Genomic DNA, 20,449 nt, shown 5'->3' with positions numbered 1-20,449 from the left:
CAGTTATTCCACTCACCCTGAGCTATTCAGAACCAAATCAAACAGCATAACGACATTGTCACTCATTGTTGCAACTGTTCTTGTTGCCTTTCAGGAAAACAGATTCATATCAAAATTATATTTATCCAGCAGTCACAGGAACACACCACACCCATATACCTTGTGCTGCTGGTAAAGCAGCTTTTGTATGCAGTCTTCCTGGCTGTACTGAAAAGCAGCTTTACATAAGTGATCCAGTAAGTAGAGAGTTGCCTGGTCCCTGTGCCACAGCTGCTGGCTGATGAGGACCTGAACCCAGAACTCCAGTACTGCAGTCGGCCCCACTCCGTTTGGCTGGCCACTTCGGAAAATGTGAGTCTGACAAATTCAAGGATAGAATTATTCAAGAGCTTTCCTTCAGCTTGAATTGAAGCACAAAGATTTGCTGAACAACTGTTCAGCTTGCATGAGGCTACGGGCACGTCCTTAACACGATGCTCTCTATACCTGTGCAAAAATACGGCTTTGTCATCTCCAACCTTCAAAAGAGATTCTGCATCTCAGAGCTCTATGCATCTGATGGGATTAGCAAAAACAAAGTCCGCAATGAGCAGGATCCCCTACAACCTGCAGACACAAACAGCACCTGTGTCTGAAGTGCTGCCTGCTGCTCCTGCAAAAGGATCTCCCAGAGCAGACAAGCATCTCCTAGTCCTTACTTTCAGATGATAGTGGGCTTTGGTTCTTCACTGCTGTTTCTGAACACAGAAACGTTTTGTCATGCTGTGTTATAAATTGATGGTTAAAAGCAAAGCTTTCAAACATTTATGCATCTACCTCACTCTTCAACTATTTCAAGTGAGACAGTAGTGATTTGTGCCAATTTCCCTTTTCAGAAGGAGTTCTGATAGTAGGAAATCTATCTTCCAAGTAGTTTTTCATGCATGTATTGCTGACCTGTTGACCTTTTGACCTTGCCAAATTTAGGCAAGCTTGAACCAAAGTATTTCAGGAAACCAAAGCCAACACTTCAAGCCCAATAAAGAACGTTCTGTGGTTGCAGAACTGACACATTCAGTACCTTTGTAACTTTAAGTATTACCTTAGTGTAACATACAAATATTTATATAAAATGTAAACATACACACATATATACACACATACATGTTATTAGGCATTTCTCCCACAACTGTTTTGTTGTGTTTGTTTTTTTTTTTAATCTTCTTACCTGTATCATACTGTTGAGCAGTTTAACATTTTCTCCATAACTCGCTCCTGTCAAGTGCTGTGTTACCTTATGGGTGACCTGCTGGGTCATGCCTTGAGGGACTCCACTATCCAGCTGAAGGAACAGTTGGACATGAGATAAAAACCTAAGAATATCAACAAATTAAATTCCATTAATTAATCCTAAAACAAATCGTACAGCATGACAAACAGGAGAACTCTTTCTGGAGAATTTAAAACTTGAGCACAAAAATTCAACAGCACTAATGACACCCACATACTAAGGTTTTGCTTCACAACCATGTTGCAAAGTTAATAGCTCCATTTTAACCACATCATAGGTGGTTACGTACGTTGTATATGTACATTACGTACAATACGTACATTGTATAGTACGAGCAGTTCAAAGCAGACTGTAGTTCCAGGCTGCTTTACCAGAAATGAAAGCATCTGAAATTGTGGGATGCTTCCAAAACCTGAGAACTGAACAGTACATGACACAGCATAAGTCTTGAAACGTGGCCAAACTGGGAACTGCAAGTGTACAGCTGTGCAGACAGCAAGCAGTAGCCTGTAGTTTCCATTTAGCTTTCTAGAAAAGGCAGTGCTTCCTGGAAGCAACAGATGGGCTGCACCAGATATTCCAGTCACAGAAACTTCCACAGAAGAGCTCTAACTCTTTGAAAGACACTCATTCAATCTATTCAGTTAAATACATTTCAGATCACTGCCTGGTACTAAAACAGAACAAACAGAACAAACTTTGCATCTGCAGTTGATTCTCCTACCCTCCTAAAGAGGTGGGTCACAGCAAGGCTGTCTTTTGGGAATAGTTCTTGACCCATAACAGCACAAGTCCAGCCCAGGATTTGTCTGAGAAGCTACCATGTGGTACAAACCAAAAGCACATGAGAGACCACATTACTAACTTACCAGGACAAAGAAGTGAGGCCCAGCACCTGGGAACATTCCCATTTGTTGCTCCAGTAAGGACACAGTTAGGCAGTATCAAGTGCTTATCTTTCCCAATCACCTCAAGCTAGGAGCTTCCACAACCGCCTTCTCAACAACAAGACAAAAAGTCTTTTGGCAAAAAAAGCAGATATTCTTCCCTGTCACGTCTCATTCTCACTAAACACAAAACCCAGAATAAATAATACACTTAAGACTAACTTTCACCAGCCTTAAGCAATAAACATGTTAGGAATATATCATACTTACTGTTCACTCTTCAGGAGATAATATTGGCAAGAGTAAAATATGGGTAAAACTTTATCCAGTACATGGACTACTGTTCTCAAGTATCTAGACTGGACAAGTACACCCAAAAGAGGGATCCCTTCAGCACAGAACTTCTCAATGCTGTAAAAACAGAACAACAAAAAAAAAGGAAAAATATGTAAATTACTGAAAAAAAAAAAAAGAAAAAAAAAAAACAGACATGGAATGTTGGTCTTTTTTGTGAAATGAGACCATTTAGGTTGGATGTTAGGGGGAAGTTCTTTACTAGGAGAGTGGTTAGGCCCTGGAACGGGCTGCCCAGGGAGGTTGTGGATGCCCCGTCCTTGGACGTGTTTAAGGCCAGGTTGGACGGGGTCCTGGGCAACCTGATCTAAATGTGGATGTTTGGTGGCCCTGCCAGGCAGGGGGGTTGGAACTACATGATCCTTGAGGTCCCTTCCAACCCAGGTGATTCTGTGATTCTGTAAAGACATTCATAGATTTACACAAACTTTGATATCCCAAAGAGCTAAATTCAGAACTTTTTTCTTCAGCTGAAGAGTTATTAAATAGCTGAAAGATTTCTTCAGTATTTCCTGTCTTTTGGAGGACTTAAATGTATATCTACACATATACACATACATCCATATATCAATGAAGATGGGAGCCTTCACCCAAGGCAATAATAATAATAATAAACAATATAAAACAAAACAAAATAAACAATAATTTAAAGCTCATGGCTCCCGCCTAACCTTGTCAACCAATCTCTCCCTCAAGACAATGGCAATATCTACAGAAGGAGTTTCATATTACCTGCCTTGACATTGCCTTAGGATAGATGATCCTCTGGACTTTTTTCTCCACTCCCTACGGATGAAGCTCAAGCATTACCTTACAGTTTGTACTGCAGTTACAGCTAGATCTGATGAACTTTACCACTGTTGTCCAGAAAACTGACTACTGAGTGTCTTGGCACACTGCTCTGCATCAGGTTTTGATAGGGGAAAAAAGTACTGCTTGTTCAGACAAGACAGTAAACATTAATCTTATGCCTAATCTGTAGCCACAGAAATGTGGGGTTCCTCACGGCTCCATTTTGGGGTCAGTTATCTTTACTGCTTTAATAAATCCTTGGACACAGGACTCAAATGCATACCAAGTTTGCAGATGAAAGTAAATTTTGGGAGGGTCGAGAGGCCTTGCAGAAAGATCTTAGTGAATTAGAGGGCTGAATGATCAGCAGCCATACCAAGTTTAAAAAGTGCAAGTGCCAGACTCTGCACCTCTGAAGGGGCAATCCTAGCTATTTGTACAGACTTACGGATGAGAAGCTGGAGAGCAGCCCTAAAGAAAGGAATGTGGGAGTTCTGGTCGGTGACAACTTGAATCAGAGCAGCAATGTGCTCTGCAGCCCAAAGAACCAATCTTGCTCTGAGGTGCATCAGGCCCAGGGCTGCCAGCCAGGAGAAGGGAGGGATTGCCCTGCTCTGCTATGTGCTGCTGCAGCACTGGATGCTTTGTTTTGGGAACCACAATGCCAGCAGGACATAGAAGTACTAGAGAGTGTCCAAACAGAGCTATGCAGATGGTGAAGGGTACGAAGGCAAGGCTATGAAGACCAGCTGAGGTCCCTTGTTTGTTCAGCCCTGAGGAGGCAGAGGGGAAGACTCATGGCAGCCTGCAGGGGAGCAAAGGGATAGTGTTAAGCTTTGTCCCCTCTAGTGACATCAACAGGACAAGAGGGACAGCATGGGGCTGCATAGGGCAAGGTCAGGCTGGGCAAAAAGAAAGAATTCCTCACCAGAGGGTGGTGGGCATGGCTCAGAGAGACCATTCCAGGCAGAGGTCATGGCCTTGAGCTGCCAGAACTTGAGGAGCATCTGAACAACAGGCTTGGATGTCGGGTGGTCCTGTGTGGGGGACACAGGCTGGACTCACTGATCCCTGTGGGCATTTTCCAATTCAGGATATTCTGTGATTCTATTAAGTATTAAGTTACTAGCATACATTAAAGCTCTTTATTTCCTCTTTCTATTAACATTACGGGCCTCATACTTTTGTCTGAGAAATACCAGCACTTTTATTTAGATAGCAGATTATTTGAAATGGTTCTTAACAAGGTCGTAAACTGTGTTTGGAAAAAAATATCAAAAGTAAAAAGGTTCCTTGTTCTTCATTCTGCATTCAGTCATGTAAAAACATCCATCTTCAAACCAGAATACCTTCAGAGTAGTGCCAAGTCAACCTAGCACTATTAAATAAGCATGTATGAATCTATGGCATAGCCACAGCACCAAACAATGGTTGGAAGAAGAAATACAAGACAATTTGTCTGGAAAAAGTACAGCAGTATTATATGAAGGAAATAGAACTTCTATTAGGAGCAAGAGATATTTTCAAAACCTGGGAGAGAGTGATTAATTAAATCTAATCTATCCCTGCCTCTGCACCTTATTCAAATAGTACACCTGATTATTTCCAAGAGCTATACCTACAAACCAGCTGAAAGTACTGGAAACAACTAGGAGGTTCAGTATCAAGGTTATAAAATTCTCAATTACTCATTGATTATTATCAGCTTGAGTGGCTTCCTCAGTATTTTCTGATTACTCTTATGGCAGCTCAGCTAGAAAGTTGTTAGGAGTTGTCCTGTAGCTAAGTGTGGTTAAAAGATAATATGATCATAATGGCCAGAAATAATGCCTCAGTTTCCATATTAGTTCTAATCACTTTTTTGATCCTAATGTTTTGGAAAAGGCAACTTTTGGAAAAGTTTTTGGAAAATAAAGGTAGTTGTAGTGTTAAAAACTGTTTGTCCTTAAGACTGCTCAAGCCCTCACATCAGAAGTCTGTTATCATCTTCCAACTTAATATGATGTTAATAGCTCTTAGCTCACCACTAGAGTGAGCAGGGTCCTCTTTTCCCAGGTCATCCATTTATAGCAAACCCAGAAAACACACTTACTTGTGACCTAGTGTGGTCATTGCCAGCGCAAGGTAACAGCCAATAGGAATGCCTGCTTTAACAGCCTTCAGAAGGGGGTGAAGTGTGATTGATTCTGTCATGTCAAGCACGCTGTCAGATACAGGAACTGCAGGCCAGCCACACTGTATGCCACGGTCATTTCTGTGAAGCTTTAATCTCAAAATCAAGCCCCATGCCCATTGGTTGAAGGAACTCTCTGGTGTTTCTCCATAACGAACAATGCTAGCTAGATAAGAGACCTGAAACAAAGCAAAAGTAGCAGCAATGAGGGGCAGCACATCCATACCACGTCACATACGGCAGCAATATGGGAGGACTCCAGTCAGCTTGGATGAGCTTATCCCTTCAAAATACCATGACAGTGGACCAGTACAGCAGTAATTATTTTTCAGACTCACTTTGTGAGTCACCACCAATTAATTTAACTTCAAATCTGTGTTTCCGTGACCTTGATTTCCATCTCCTCTCTCCCTTCACCCATCTCTTTTGTTAAAAGCTATCAAACCATATTGTTGTGCTGAAGTTTCCCCTACTAAATATCAGCCTGATTGAGTAAATATTTTTACCCAAAAAAGGAAAAACAAACACCAAGCATCACACATCTTTGAAGATGTTTGGCATTTTTTAAAATAAACAAATACACATAAAAATTACCTCCTGTCAACAAAGTCTAAAAATTTAGTTTCCTCTTAAAGAGATGTTTTTAACATGGACAGGAAAAGTCTTTGTGCAACACATATGTGCCTGTTATCATGAACAGTCTGCTTAGATCAGAAGATTTCAAATTTCATCTGCTCTTTAGGAAAAGTAGTGTACAAGCTCTGACAGATCAGTGTAAATTTCAGATTTATGAGTCAATGCAGACATTTCTTCCATTTTATCTGGGGGTATAGAAAAACCTAAGGAGAAATGTTCCTCAAGCTCCAGTTAGTACAGACCCAACAATACAAGTAGCAACCTAGGTTGTAGCAGGCTTGGGCAGAGAACTCATCTAGATGTCACAAAATAACAAAATATAATTAAGTACAGCAGAGAAAGAAGACAGAGAATTGCAGAGAAAATAATGAAGTGCTAAAGTGTGGGGAAAAGAGACTTAAGGGGGGGCGGAGAAGCACAGGAGTGCAGGAGAAGAGAAAACACTGTACAGGAAATACTGAGACAAAGCAACAACACAGTGCTAGGAGCTTTGAATAAATACATGCAAGCATCTTGGACTGAATATCTAAAAAAGGTATTTTTAACTTTGGTCTTTCTAACCTTCCACTCCCCTTCTGTAACTTGCAGCCATACCTTCCTCAGTCATCAGTGTGCTGTAAAAATCAATATAAAAGTGTTTGTAGGGTGTTCAGGGAACACAGCACTGATCACTATTAAAAAGCTCCTAAAAGAGATGAACACTCCAGTCTTCAAATGAAGTAAAATTAAGAACTGGAGCCACTGGAAGGATGCCTCTTATGTTCACCAGTTGCATTCAATACCCTCTCAATAAGCAAGCGCTGCCCAACTCTGCATGAGCAGATGATGCTTAGGAAGAATAGACTGTAATAACGTAACTACAGGCTAGACAACAATGCAAATCTACAAGAGAACAAATTAAAAACACTTATTTTCTCACATAGGAAAATAGCACTATTTTCAGACAGCACTGTGAGTGAAAAAATATTCAGATTTGGGATATTATGATGATAATATCCTGATAGTGTAGCTCCTAAAAGGATGATAAGAAACAAAACAGTCCTTCTGTGTAGCTCTTCTTATCTGTCGCTAGCAGTACCTTCTTCCCTGTAGATTTGAAGAAGGAATACCTGCTTTATGCTTTCAGAAAGCAATCCAGCATACGGTTTCTGGGGGAGATATTTCAAGTATGCTTCAAGGACCATCAATGCAACTTCAGAATGGATGGCTGGGTCCAGATGAAGGGCATCCTTCTAAAAACAGAATCCAGAATCACATCAGAATTCTGCTTCATTTAAAAGGCTTCTGCAACTTCAGTGAAGTATTTTCACTCCCATCTCTGACACAACTGCTATTGCAAAGACTTCCCAGTTAAATTTTCCCACCCGTTCACTTGTTTTCAACTGTAGTCAAAAATAAGGAGAAAGAGTAAAGCAAACTTTGTCTCCAAGTACTCCAGTTACCAGCACAGCAAAGGGAAGAATTTTGTACAATCATTACAATGCCAAAATGACTGAACATAAGCTACAGGATTTTTCCCAATTCTATTCCTTGTTTCTCTTTAAAAAAAAAAATACACTCAGTTTGGATTGAATGCTCCAGATTAAGCTTCTAGAGCAAACCTATTATGCAACGTTTCCACATCATTTAAAAAAAAAATGTGAAGGCTCAAAACCTCTATTTCAATCATGAGTTTTCTTACATTGTGAAAACATATCTGGATACAATCCTGCAAACTACAGTCACACCACCCTCATAAACACCACTGGGGGGATCCCTCTATTTTCTGCTGTCACAGATATCTTTATAAAGTGACTCACAAGAAGTATCCTGTCAGCAGTTTTGTCAGCTATTTCCCTTATTGGAGACAAAAAAAATATATTCCTGCTTCAGTCTCTTTCAATTTCAGCTACAGTGCTACAGGAAACCAACACAAGCAAATCCTCAGGCAGAAGGCTACAAAGTCACTGTGAATTTCCCATCCCATGCCTTCAAATGTACAGCTATAGTATCAACAGCATATAACTGTCTCCGAATTCAGTTACAGTCCCAAGCTGAGTAATACTTTCTCCTCTGGAAACCCACCCAGGTTCGAGCATCCTGGCTTTAACACATACCTGCTCACCCAATCCCCAGTTGAGACCTTCCAAGATAATGCAGGCCAGTTTATTCTCCACAGTGGTTAGACTGTAATTCAGTAACCAGTCTCGAATCAGTGCTATTTCAGATGAAGAAGGTTTCCACAGGTACAAAGGCAATTCTTTAAACAGATACAGAGAAACCTTCGAGGACAGAAAATAAAAGGCAATTCAGTATTTAGCATGGAATAATAACCTGTACTATGCTCTTATGCCTTAAACAGTAATACAACAAAAATTAAAAGCCCGGACAGGTCTTTAACATGACCCTTTCATACTGAACTGTATTGCACATGGCTTCTATGATTTCTACCTGGGCACCTGCTTTAAATGACAGAGGTTATCACTTACCATTCCAACTCTCTCAATTGTCTCTTTAACTCGATCCAACAGCACAGAAATAATCTGTGTATGAATGCTGGCAATTGCTCCCAAGAGCTCTCGACCAACTTTTGAAAATGTCTCCCTAGTTGAAAGGCTAACATACGACACCTGAGAAGATGAGGAAAAAGAAGTTACTCGTTACTGCTGACCTGCACTGACACTGCAATCTACCATCTTTGTGAAAACACAGAACCAAGTTGTTCTTCCTGATTCTGGACAAAAGGTTGAAAAACACCAACATTAGAAACAATTGTCTAAACAGCTGATGAAATTATGAGGCCAGCAGCAGAGAAATAGACCAAAAGTAAGCATATAAAAACAACAAAAACGAAAAAACCAACACACTACACAAGGAATCTTAGAGCTTCAAGTTAAAGAAAAAAAACCAAACATGTGGTTTTGTTTGTGTTTCATTCTGGCTTAGTCTTAGAAAATCTGCTCCAAAAAGAAAAAAAAACAACAATTTAGAATATTTTAATTCAGTACTAAATTATAAACCTCAGAAGCAGGATTATATCAGTTGTTTTTTTAACTGCAAAACTACAGAAACCATGAATGTTTCATGTTTAAACAGACACAGCTCCCACAGTTACAATGAACATGAGCACCTCCATCCTCTGCCAAACGGACCAGTAATATTTCTTACCTCATATATCTCCAAAACAATGATTTTAATGAAATCCTCATCAACATCAGCTCGTTTGGTTTGTGCCATCTGAGCAAACGTGGTGAGCAGACAGATTTCTTCTGAGCAGTTCATTGACTGGAGATACTTTTCAAAACTTTCGAGGTGGTGTGGGTCTAGAAAAGTCACAAACTGGTGTTTTAGGACATACATAATCAACACTTCTACACAGTCTGACCCCAGAGAAAAAATTGGTTACAAAGGAATTATCATTAATGTAACCTGCAAGTCATGATCCTCTCTTCAGAAATGACCAGTACCAGTTGATTTTAAAAAAGGTGCAAGGAACACAGTAATGTGTAGCAGCCCATGTGATTCAGAAAATATACCAGACATCCAAAGTGAAAGCTAAGATTGCTTCGAAAAAAGCTCACCCACAGGAAGAACTGCTTGAGTTTTTGTTTTTTTTAAAAATGTTCTCATGGTTTCAGCTTCCATGATAGATTGCAGCAATAAGTTCATCAGATGAAGTCTAAATTACACAGAAACATCCTGTTTTCAACCAGTGTCACATCCAAGAAAAGACTAAAACTAAGCCCACCCAAGCTGAGCTGAGAGATTTAGATAAATCAAGAGACTGTGCTAATTCTACATACCATGATCTCAAGTAGCAATTAAACTAGAGAGATCATTCTATGCTGATTACAAACATCTAGCACTGGGCCTAAGACATGCTGACGAGTTACAAAGATTAATTTCTGCTTCCCAAACTCAATATGACAAAATTACTGAATACACTTGTTTGGAAAATACATCTGAAAGCAAAGGACTGAAGTTCTTTAAATTCAAGAGTGAAATGCAGGCAAACAAAAAAAAAACAAAAACAATCCTCCAAGTGGAAGAAAACAGAAAGAGAAGAATACAAAGAAATCTGAACAGGATTTTAACTATATATGTGTGTGTGTGTGTATTTTATTTTATTTCTCTCAAAATCAAAGCACACACTGAAAGCTGCACTTCAGCTGTCAAGCAGTTTGCATAGTGGCCTGCCTCCTCTGAAGCAAAACACACCACCATAAACATTTTACAGTGATCTTACCACAGCACCTGGACATGCTGAAAAAGCACTCTGTCGTATGCCAGCACTTAGCTGGCACAGGCAGGCATTTTCACATTTGTGATTGAGCAGATCACTTAGGTTAGGCCCTGTATCAAGTCCTTTCAAGAATCTTGCAACTGTACTTCAGCCTGAGATCAAACTGCTACAGCCAACGCAACACATGAACAATGTGCTGGAGAACTGTGCAATTTAATGAGGAGTTTTTCCATACAGTAATACAAATTGCAGTCTTGAAAGATACAGTAGACACACAGCTGATGTCCCACCCACTCATCTCCTTATTTAAGAATAAGAAAAGACTTGGTCATTACTGTATAAAAAGGCACAGCAGAATAAGCCACATGGGAAAGGGAAAGAACAAGGGAAAGAAAGGACGTCTTGACATCCCTCTTGCACTCTGTATTCATTGCTCTAAGTGACAGCTACCTTGCAAGCAGAGTTAAGACACTTAGTAATTTCTCAAGACCACAATTTTCTCCAAGATTTTGCTGACGTGGTGAAAGGTGGACTGTCAGCTAGTGGAAAAGTAAAACTGACAGGCAGTGAGACTTGCTCTTTCTTGAGATAGGAAAGAGGTTGCAGAGTAGGCAGTCACTGCTTTGGTTATCTGTCTCCCTGTTAATCAAGTCCTGAAATGTTTTCTCATGAAGAAAGAAGCAAAGGAAGGGCAGCATTCAAACTGGCTTCTACGCAAGTCTGCTATAGCTGAAGCCTGCACGATGGCTAAGATCAAAGTTAAGGGAAAAGAGAGAGGAACCACATAGAACAAAAAAAGCATCTGTAGACAGTGTCTATAGCTGTGGAAGATAAGCAAATATCCAACAACACAAACCGCTGAAACCAGAACTACCAAGTTTAGAAACAGATGAAGGAATATTTATACAGCTAGCTACAGCTGAAGATTTAAGTCTTTCCTGCTCAACCTACTATAAGGAACCTGCTCTCAGCAAAGGGGCTGGACTCAGTCTCCAGAGGTCGCTTCCAATCCCTATAATTCCAATTCTAACAAAAAACAGCTCTTAAAAACCCAAGTAATACAAAATGCTGTATTTCAGCATCTAAATCACTCTGCAAATGCTGTTGAAGGTCAAGATGGAACTAGACATGAGAACACACAAGATGTACCTGCTGCATGGCACTCTTGCATCTTTCTGATGCAGCTAGGAGAGAGAAAAAACTAATTTCTGTTACACTACCCAAGACAATTCTCAGGCCACTGGACCAGTCATGCTGCAGAGGGTATATTTAACAGTGGAGCCTGCAAAGAATTAAACCTGTTGCTCATGCAACTGCAGCTGAATATGTTAGAATTGGTTCTGAGTGAAGAAATCCTACCTTCCAGTCTCTGTTTGAAGTCAGCAGGCTGTAAAGTAGAGCAGAGCTTTTCCAGGTTCTCACTCTCTGCACAGTGCATGACAAAGAAGAGCTTCCAGAGCATATTACTGGATAATGTTCCATAAGGCATCTCAGACATGAAGAGCCAGACTCCCAGCCTGTTAGGTTTGAAGAAACGAGCAAAAAGAGTTTCATCCTGATAAACCTCAACACAAAACAGCCATATGCCCACACCCCTGCCATACAGTTAGGACAGAATTAGGAATGTGAAGATGTGTTTTGTACCTCTGATTTTAAGTTAACCTATTTCTGAACAAGTCCCCAGAGCTTCAGCCAGATACTAGAATTCAAGGTGTAATTCTTCCCATCTTAATGCTCCCAATGTGCTGAAAAATCCTGCATATTACAGTCTTGTTTAAACCATGAAGTATCTAAAATTACTGCAATTCCCAGTTTCAAATATCTCACACCTCCAAAATGAAGCCAGTATCAGCCACGCTGGACAGCTTACCTTTTTGCCTTCAGAACATGCAGAACAGCTCTGAAAAACAGCTCATCAAACTCCAGCTGTAATTTGTCCATGGAGTACGGATGCCCTATCGATCCATACAGCTTATTGCCACTAATGTACTGGGCCCAGTGGTCACTCACATGACAAAGTGTCATCCTACACAGCAGAACAAAGTTGTAGAGGTATCATTAAGCACATCATCACCACACAAAACACAGAGCACATAACAAAACCATAAAAGATTAATTACACTAAGCAATTTAAATGCATCCCCCTTAAAAGCACACTCATAGAAGACAAGTGAGTGCTAAGCATTTAAAAATAAAGAGCAGCTTTTAGCTTCCAGTTACACTTGCTTCGTGCAGTAATAAGAACATTTTCAAGGTGCAATTAAAAAAAAAAAAAAGAAAAAACACCAACCTAAAACTAGAACAATTCTAGATTATAACTGCAAGTAAGCAGCAGCACAGTCTGTAAGAAAGGAAGATTAAAGAAACTTTGGTGGTGTTTCACAGTTCATACGGCTCTCTTCTGCAGCTACAGCATTTAGACTTCACAGGTAGTTTTCAAGTAAAGAACGCAGGGACTTTAGGTAACAGACCAGCTAACCCTAAACCAACTGTCAAAATAAAAATAAACCCAAACCAGCTCTTGGCTAGCTTATTCATTAAAGAAATCTAAATTTTAAATGTATGAAAAAAGATTCAACTACACCACAGAGGAAATACTCCCTTACTTGATCAGCTGACCAATTCGCTTCACGAACTGTCGGTACCGTGCTCTGTTAAATGTTTCTAATCCCACAGACAGAAGTTCCACCAAGGAGTTTGCAAAAGCAAAAATCTTCATCATCTCCTGAGAAGTTGTTTTTTCAGGAAAATAAGTACCTAAGGTCAAGATAGAAGAAGTTAAGTCTAAAAAAACATGCATAAATTCTGGATTCTTTCCTTCAGAAACACTCAAAGCAACAGAGATCATTTTCACTGTCTGTCAGACAGACATAAATTAAGATTTATGTTTCCTTTATGAAACAGACAACAAATACCTGCTAAGTATGAAAGTACAAAGAGTCTGCAGCTTTTAAAATCTCTAACAAGCAGTTGCTTTATGTAACAGGCCGCAGATTTAACAAGAATGAAGAAATAATTGGAGAACAGTCACAGTACAGCACAGCTCATAGGCAAAAAAGAAAAATCATTTCTGAAAGCACATCTATGAGCATAAACACTTAGAAAATAACACTAAGGGACTCCAGTGTTTTGCTTGCTAGTGTTGCTGTAACATTTTAAGTTATCCCATATAAATATCATACATTTGTACCTTATCTGTTTAGTCTGTGAGTTCTTGTACGTGTTCATTATAACTTCAAATCAGAGACTCCCATAACGCAGCAGTATTCCTGGCCTTTATAATCATTAACACAATTACCATAAGAAAAACAGCTGTTTTACCTGCAGACTTAAACCCAAGGAAGTGCTGAAACAGTTCATGAAATGGAAACTGGGACAACAGAACAATCAGGTCATCTTCCAAAAGCAGAATCCAGCTTGTTTCAGGATCCTCATCCTGTAGATAAACTCAGTCAGTGTAACTTCCTTTCCACCAAAAAGCACAGTAAAGGGCTTCACAATCTGCACTAATTCCAGTTTATTTGAGGGAGCAAAACAAAGTATAACTAAACTCTTCCTCCTACATGCATAAGCTCCAGAATTCCTGGCTGTGTTTGTGTACTCACCAACTAGGAAACAGAACTGGAAATGCTTTTTTCAGAAATGTGGTTTATGAAGAGAAGTAGAATTCAAATGGACTACTTCCATGCAACAGCCCCCTTAAATCCATTGTTATTTGTCATTCCTAGAAACTCTATTTTCTACCATGATTATCTATTATTACATTACAGATGTAAAAGGAGAATTAAAAATATCTGAATTTCACATGATGCCACTAAACAAGTCAGTCTTTCTTACTCCATTTCACATGATCAATACAGTAAGGCTGCATAAAAGCACATAAAGGGAAGAAAAAAAAAAAGTCATTTGCTGTACCTCTTCTCCTCCTTCATCTACCAGTGTCCAGTTTCCAGATTCTTTCCCAGAGGAAGAGGAGCTTTTCCTTTCATTTGGTTTCATATGGCACATGAACTCCACCCGATTTCTAATTTAAAACAAAAATCAAGTTTAGGGAAATCATAAGATTACAAACCCTGAATTTAATTATCTTTTCCTTACAAGACTGTACTGTATTGGTTTTGACTGGGAAGAAGTTGATTTTCTTCACAGCAGCCTCTATGGAGCAGTGCTTTGAACAACGATAGCAGCCTTGGTAAAACAATGATGTTTTAGTTGCAGAGCAGTGCTCACACAGTGCTTTTTCTGCTTCCCATGCTACCCTGCCAACTTGGAGTGCTCCAGATGCTGCGAGAGGACATAGTCAGAACAGCTGACCAAGATGGACCAACAGATATCCCACACCTTACAGTGCCATGTCTCAGCTGTAAATGCTGGAGGAAAGAAGGAAGAAGGCGGGGGGGAATATTCTGAGTGATGGCATTTGTGCTCCCAATAAACACTACATACAAAAAGTCCTGCTTTTCTGGAAATGGCTCTACACCTACCTGCCAGCAGGAAAGTATGAACTGAATTCCTTATTTTGTTTTGTTTGCATGCACTGCACTACTTCTGCTTCACCTATTAATTTGTCTTTACCTGTACCCCACAAGATTTTGCACTTACTTTTTACCCTTCCAACTACAGGGGAAACAGCTGTGTGAAGCTTAGCTGCCTTCTGGGTTTAACCCATATCCAAGAAGACAAATCAAAACAAATTAAACAACAAGAAATGTTAAATAACCTGGTGTCCTACAAGACTTGTGCAGGTCAGCTTCACTACACTACTTTTGAGGCTGCATTAACTAACACCATGCCGACGTTAGTACATTGAGCTATCACAACCAAAGAACTTCCAGGAAAGAATTGCTTCATATCAAGCCAGCTCCAGTTCCATCTTATGCTTCTGTGAGTCTGGGACACCAGTTGTAAGACTCTCTGTCACATAAACCCTTAGCTTTTCAAATATATACCAGCAAGCTAAACAAACATACAGAAAGGCTATATAAGAAGTTAAAATAGTAACAGCTAGCTTCCTTTTAAGTAGGAATGTTGTGGCAGAACTCTGAACACACAGCAAAATTCTGGCACCACATTACCCTCTGAATACCTACACTGATAATAGAAACACACCAGTTTCACAATTACGAATTTCACAACACTAGCAGCCTATTCTAAATTGGGTTTAAAATTTAAACTGGCTCCTGATACACGGGTGGTATACCAGATAAATGTCAGACCTCTGACATTAAAGCCATGTGGAGTCTCCATGCTCTTGTATGAACAGTTAAGAGAGCCACTCCAGACATTTTGCATCAGTTTTTGTTGAAGGACATCCTAATAACCCACCAGCAACACACACACCCTAAGGACACAAAAAAGCTCTAGACTGGAAAGGGAAAACAAAACATTTTAAAACAATATTCTACAACAAGCCAGAAGTCCCTGTTGACTCCGGATCAAGTTCACAAAACCCTAAACACCAGCAGATTGCTCCTCTGACATTAACATCTGAGTCGGAGAGTCAAAGTAATACATATCATCTAAAGCACATAATAGGAGCTTTCACTAATGACTGGTTTCAGTAGCTAGCCCTCCAAGCACCACATATTCCATCCAGATTTTAAAAAAACATGAAAAACAAACTAGGAAACATAACCAGAATTTACACCAAATTAGCAATCGCTTTATTCAAGGCCATCTGTTGCAGAAACAGTATTCTGAACAGGTCATCATGCAAGGCAAGAACTCCATTTCAGAACTCACAGTTGAAAATAATAACCATTAAATCAGTATTAAAACAGTTCATTAAAACAGTTATTTCATGGTTAGAGACAAGCCTTAACCACACCTTGTGCAGAAGGAGAAAGTACTGCCAAGACTGCATTTCAAGGTGAATGAGTAAAAATCTTTAACTGTGAATCTATTTGAGCACTTTCAGGGCTGTGGAAAAAAAGATTTTCTACCATGGTGTTTTCTACTCCTAAATCAGCAGAATTTTGCAAAATTTTATTTTTATACTTACTTAACAGGAGACATAAGCAAGGCAAGAGATTGCATGAAATGAAAGACACCTGATGGGTTATCCAAGACTCTGATCTGCAATTAAACATAAAAGACCTAAGTAAAACTAAGTTACAGTCCAAGTAAAACAATGGGAAAATCAGTTGTAAGTGCAAAATTCATATTCTGAGTTTCACATTTTCTACTAGCTTCTTGTTCAGACCAAAAACTATTCATAAAAGACAGTTCCAACATTCAGGAGGTAGTGCTGCTATGGCACAATATTGGGTACTACTGTGAAGTACTTATGGAAAGGAATTTAAATAAGGACAAAAAACACCAAGAGGACCACAAAATAACAATTCTCTGCCTCTCCCATATACATCTTGGCACTAAAGGGGAAGCTAGGAGTTTTGAGCACAGGGGAAGTTACAGTGCTACACCTAATGACCTTTTTACTTCATTGCTTGCCTTTTCCCTGTTAGCACAATTGGGATCATTTCTTATGGCTAGATTTCCAATGTCTTTCCCTCTTTGAAACAGAGTTCCAATACCTGTGGATATGTGTGCCCTCTTTAAACCATACAAAGTGAATCCTCTTCCTTGCCTTCAAATCTACCCAGGTAATGAACTTTTCAGGGAAACACAAGTTTCAATAGGCATGCTGTAAAAACTGTTCTTTCTCAACCCTTGTAACTCACACAGAGAGGTGCTTCCAATCTCACCTCACCCATTCCAGCCTTCCAAAACCAAAGAATTAAACATTCACACCTGAATGAATGGAACAGCCCATTCACCAATCCCAGCTGGACAACGCAAGATGTGGTTGAAAAGGAAGAGATGGTCACCAGGACAGCCAATTCGTTGCAACACTGAAACCTAAAGGAAAAAAATATTGGACTGGTGTAAATAATTTCAAGGTAGTCTTGGTAAGTTGAATAATACTGCATTTTTCTTTCTCCTCTCACATTTTTGACAAAGTCTCAGTTTCCAGAGCAACTTGCAGTAGAACAGTATTTAAAAGACCTGGCTGATAAGCCACAATGATAATCATTCTTTACAGTGCAGAAAATTAATTATAACTATATTAAAAACTTTCTCATTTAAAAATAAGCAAGAACAGAAGTTTCTCAAAAATGCTGATCCAAATTACAAAGTGAGCAAAAGCATTAATACTCCACGTGCATTACAAAAAATAAACTTAAATCCAATGTGCGCAGTGTTGTCTGTTCGTGTGCCAGACCTCGTTACTACAGCTGACCTTCACTGACTTCATCAAACCAGGGAACTCATTCTAATCCAGTAAGACACTCTGCTCACAAAAGAGCACAAGCCCAAAAGATCAGTTGCGTATGGGTCAGCAGGAAAAACAACAGCATTTTCAGAACTAATTCTGTAATTCATCCCATGCATTGGATCTAGCAGCTCCATCCCTGCTTACACCCTCACCAGTCTCTGCAGCCACATGAGAAGGTCACTCTTAAACTGAGGATCTTCAATAACTCTGCGAGTGAAACTGAAGAGAACGCTGATGCACTCTTTCAAGTGGCTCAAGTCTGAAGAAAGATTTTCAGACTGTTTTGAAACTGCAAATAAAAATAAAAGAATTAAGGAGCATTCACCAACAGCTTTCAGAATAGTAGAGCACATAGTTGTTCTGAGGCTATATAGAAAACCTCCTCTCTATATCACCAAGATATTTTAACACACCTGTTAAAACTGACATACTTGTATTTAACACGCTTGTTAAAACTGACAAAGAACACTTACTTAGCAAACTAACAATCAAGCACTGAAGGCTAAATTACAAGAATACTCCATTTACTCTCATTAAAGACCTTCCCTCAACATAAATTTTATAAGCATCGCCAATTTACTACGCATATAAACCAACCAGGAGGTGGAGGACAAAGCGAGGATGTGAAAGAAGGATAAGTACCAGAGAGATTCACATTTTAGTCCAAGTATGATATAGGCAGAAATCCAAATACGTGATACGTATAGGATGAAAACTAAAATGATTTTCAAGTATTAGAGCTGCAAGATTTCAAACGGCCTTCCAAAAGCAGTACAGCAGGAAGTTATTTCTAAAATTGTGCATCATCAGTTTGGAAAAGGGACTGCATTATTATATGGCAGCTTAATAACAACAGATTGAGCTCCTGGTGTCCCATCCCACCTGCTGTTCCTCTAGAGTAATCAATGGCAGTATATAGCCTAGATAGAATGGAATCCTGCACTCAACTTCCACTCTCCAGGACAACAAGGTAATAAAAATAGAGTTCTTACATGAGAAAAGCGTTTCACTGATCCCTCCATAAAAATCAACAGGTTTTTATATCACAGGAGCTACACGCCAGTACACAAATCCCACCAACAAGCCTCTAAAACTTCAGGTGAAGAAGGTGCTGGGCAGCCCCAATAGCATGGCAGTGGACTAGGAACACACCTTGCTCCTGCTGCTGAAGAGCCACTGATCTCAGCAGGGAGGAACTGTTGAGCAACCTGTAGACATAGGACTCCACCTGTAACCGAGACAGCACCGACGTGTAGGAGTGCAGTGCCAGTGTCTGATGCACGTGCTCTGCTTTGGCTTCAAACAACTTTTTCAGTTCTCCCAACACACTTCCATTCATCTCCACCGTCTGGTAGCGATGGTGACCTGTCACTTTGCACTGATCTGCACAGACACCCTGAAAAGAAAGCAGTTATTTCAAGTCAGTGATTCTGTCACTCAGTCAAACGTGCTTACAGAAAGTGACCCAGACATAACGCTCCCCTCAGCAGATTTCAAAGTTTACAGGCGTGCAAACATTTGGGAACATTCTACATATTTTTCATAACCACTGAACAATGAAGATGCATATCCTGGACTTCATAGAAAATGATTCTTACGAACCCTCAACAACTCAAATTTAGAAATGAAATCAAATTTAGACATGAACTGACCTGACTGTATCACTGACAGACGTGAACAAACTCAGATCCTTCTACTCACAGTGACGGTACGTGATCAGCAGTTTATAGATTCCCATAAATATTTAAGTCTGATATTTTAAACTGGAACACGTTTAATCTTTTTTAAAAACTCTCAGAACTCTGTATTTATAGCAGCTTCCCCATAATTAGTTTAAGGTTTCTGAAATGAACTGCATTCATCTTCCCAAACTAGAATTAGAAGATGAGAACAATCTTCTGATGATACGAAGTTGGGAGGATTGGCTGACACGCCTGAAGGCTGTGCTGCCATTCAGCAAGACCTGGATAGGCTGGAGAGCTGGGCAGAAAAAAAACAGATGAGGTTTAACAAAAGCAAGTGTAGAGTCTTGCATCTGGGGAGGAATAATTGCATGCACCAGTACAGGTTGGGGGATGAGCTGCTGGAGGGGAGCTCTGCGGAAAGGGACCTGGGTGTCCTGGTGGCCATGTTGGCCATGAGCCAGCAGTGTGCCCTTGTGGCCAAGAGGGCCAATGGCATCCTGGGGAGCATTAAAAAGAGCGTGGCCAGCAGGTAGAGGGAGGTGATCCTCCCCCTCTGCTCTGCCCTGGTAAGACCTCATCTGGAGCACTGCGTCCAGTTCTGGGCTCCCCAGTACAAAACAGACAGGGATCTCTTGGAAAGAGTCCAGTGGAGGGCCACGAAGATGGTGAAGGGCCTGGAGCATCTCTGCTATGGAGAAAGGCGGAGTGAGCTGGGTCTGTTCAGCCTTGAGAAAAGAAGACTGAGAGGGGACCTGATCCAGGTCTATAAATATCTAAGGTGCGGGGGGCAGAATGGCGAGGCCGGACTCTTTTCAGTGGTGAGTGGAGACAGGACAAGGGGAAACGGCCAGAAACTGCAGCATAGGAAGTTCTGCACAAACATGCGCAAGAACTTCTTTACAGTGAGGTGACGGAGCACTGGAACAGGCTGCCCAGGGAGGTTGTGGAGTCTCCTTCTCTGGAGATGTTCAAGACCTGCCTGGATGCCTACCTGTGCGACCTACGGTAGGGAACCTGCTTTGGCAGGGGGGTTGGACTCGATGATCTCTGGAGGTCCCTTCCAACCCCTACAATTCTGTGATTCTGTGATTCTATTCTTCCTATCTCCAATTCTTCAGCTAAAGAAAGCCACGACACACCTCTATTATCCTTTT

General features: G+C 40.3%; 1 protein-coding gene across 1 annotated transcript in view; it reads right to left on the bottom strand.

Moving 5' to 3' along the window:
• EPG5 (ectopic P-granules 5 autophagy tethering factor) overlaps window positions 1–20,449 on the bottom strand; it is a 51,142-nt gene that overhangs the window by 25,715 nt on the left and 4,978 nt on the right. Inside the window, exons 3-19 of the mRNA XM_048931551.1 lie at window positions 18,763–19,006; window positions 17,763–17,899; window positions 17,085–17,192; window positions 16,336–16,409; window positions 14,250–14,358; window positions 13,656–13,770; window positions 12,941–13,091; window positions 12,205–12,360; window positions 11,694–11,851; window positions 9,260–9,414; window positions 8,581–8,721; window positions 8,209–8,373; window positions 7,222–7,344; window positions 5,396–5,655; window positions 2,428–2,568; window positions 1,208–1,352; window positions 160–357 (exon numbers count right to left, since the gene is read on the bottom strand). Coding sequence (XP_048787508.1) covers window positions 160–357; window positions 1,208–1,352; window positions 2,428–2,568; window positions 5,396–5,655; window positions 7,222–7,344; window positions 8,209–8,373; window positions 8,581–8,721; window positions 9,260–9,414; window positions 11,694–11,851; window positions 12,205–12,360; window positions 12,941–13,091; window positions 13,656–13,770; window positions 14,250–14,358; window positions 16,336–16,409; window positions 17,085–17,192; window positions 17,763–17,899; window positions 18,763–19,006 — 2,580 coding nt within the window. The remainder of the gene's footprint in view (window positions 1–159; window positions 358–1,207; window positions 1,353–2,427; window positions 2,569–5,395; window positions 5,656–7,221; window positions 7,345–8,208; window positions 8,374–8,580; window positions 8,722–9,259; window positions 9,415–11,693; window positions 11,852–12,204; window positions 12,361–12,940; window positions 13,092–13,655; window positions 13,771–14,249; window positions 14,359–16,335; window positions 16,410–17,084; window positions 17,193–17,762; window positions 17,900–18,762; window positions 19,007–20,449) is intronic.

The sequence above is a fragment of the Lagopus muta genome, chromosome Z (assembly GCF_023343835.1).
Source record: "Lagopus muta isolate bLagMut1 chromosome Z, bLagMut1 primary, whole genome shotgun sequence".
In the NCBI taxonomy this organism is placed as follows: Eukaryota; Metazoa; Chordata; class Aves; order Galliformes; family Phasianidae; genus Lagopus; species Lagopus muta.
The sequence above is the reverse complement of the archived record's forward strand: the minus strand, read 5'-3'. Positions and strand labels throughout refer to the sequence as shown.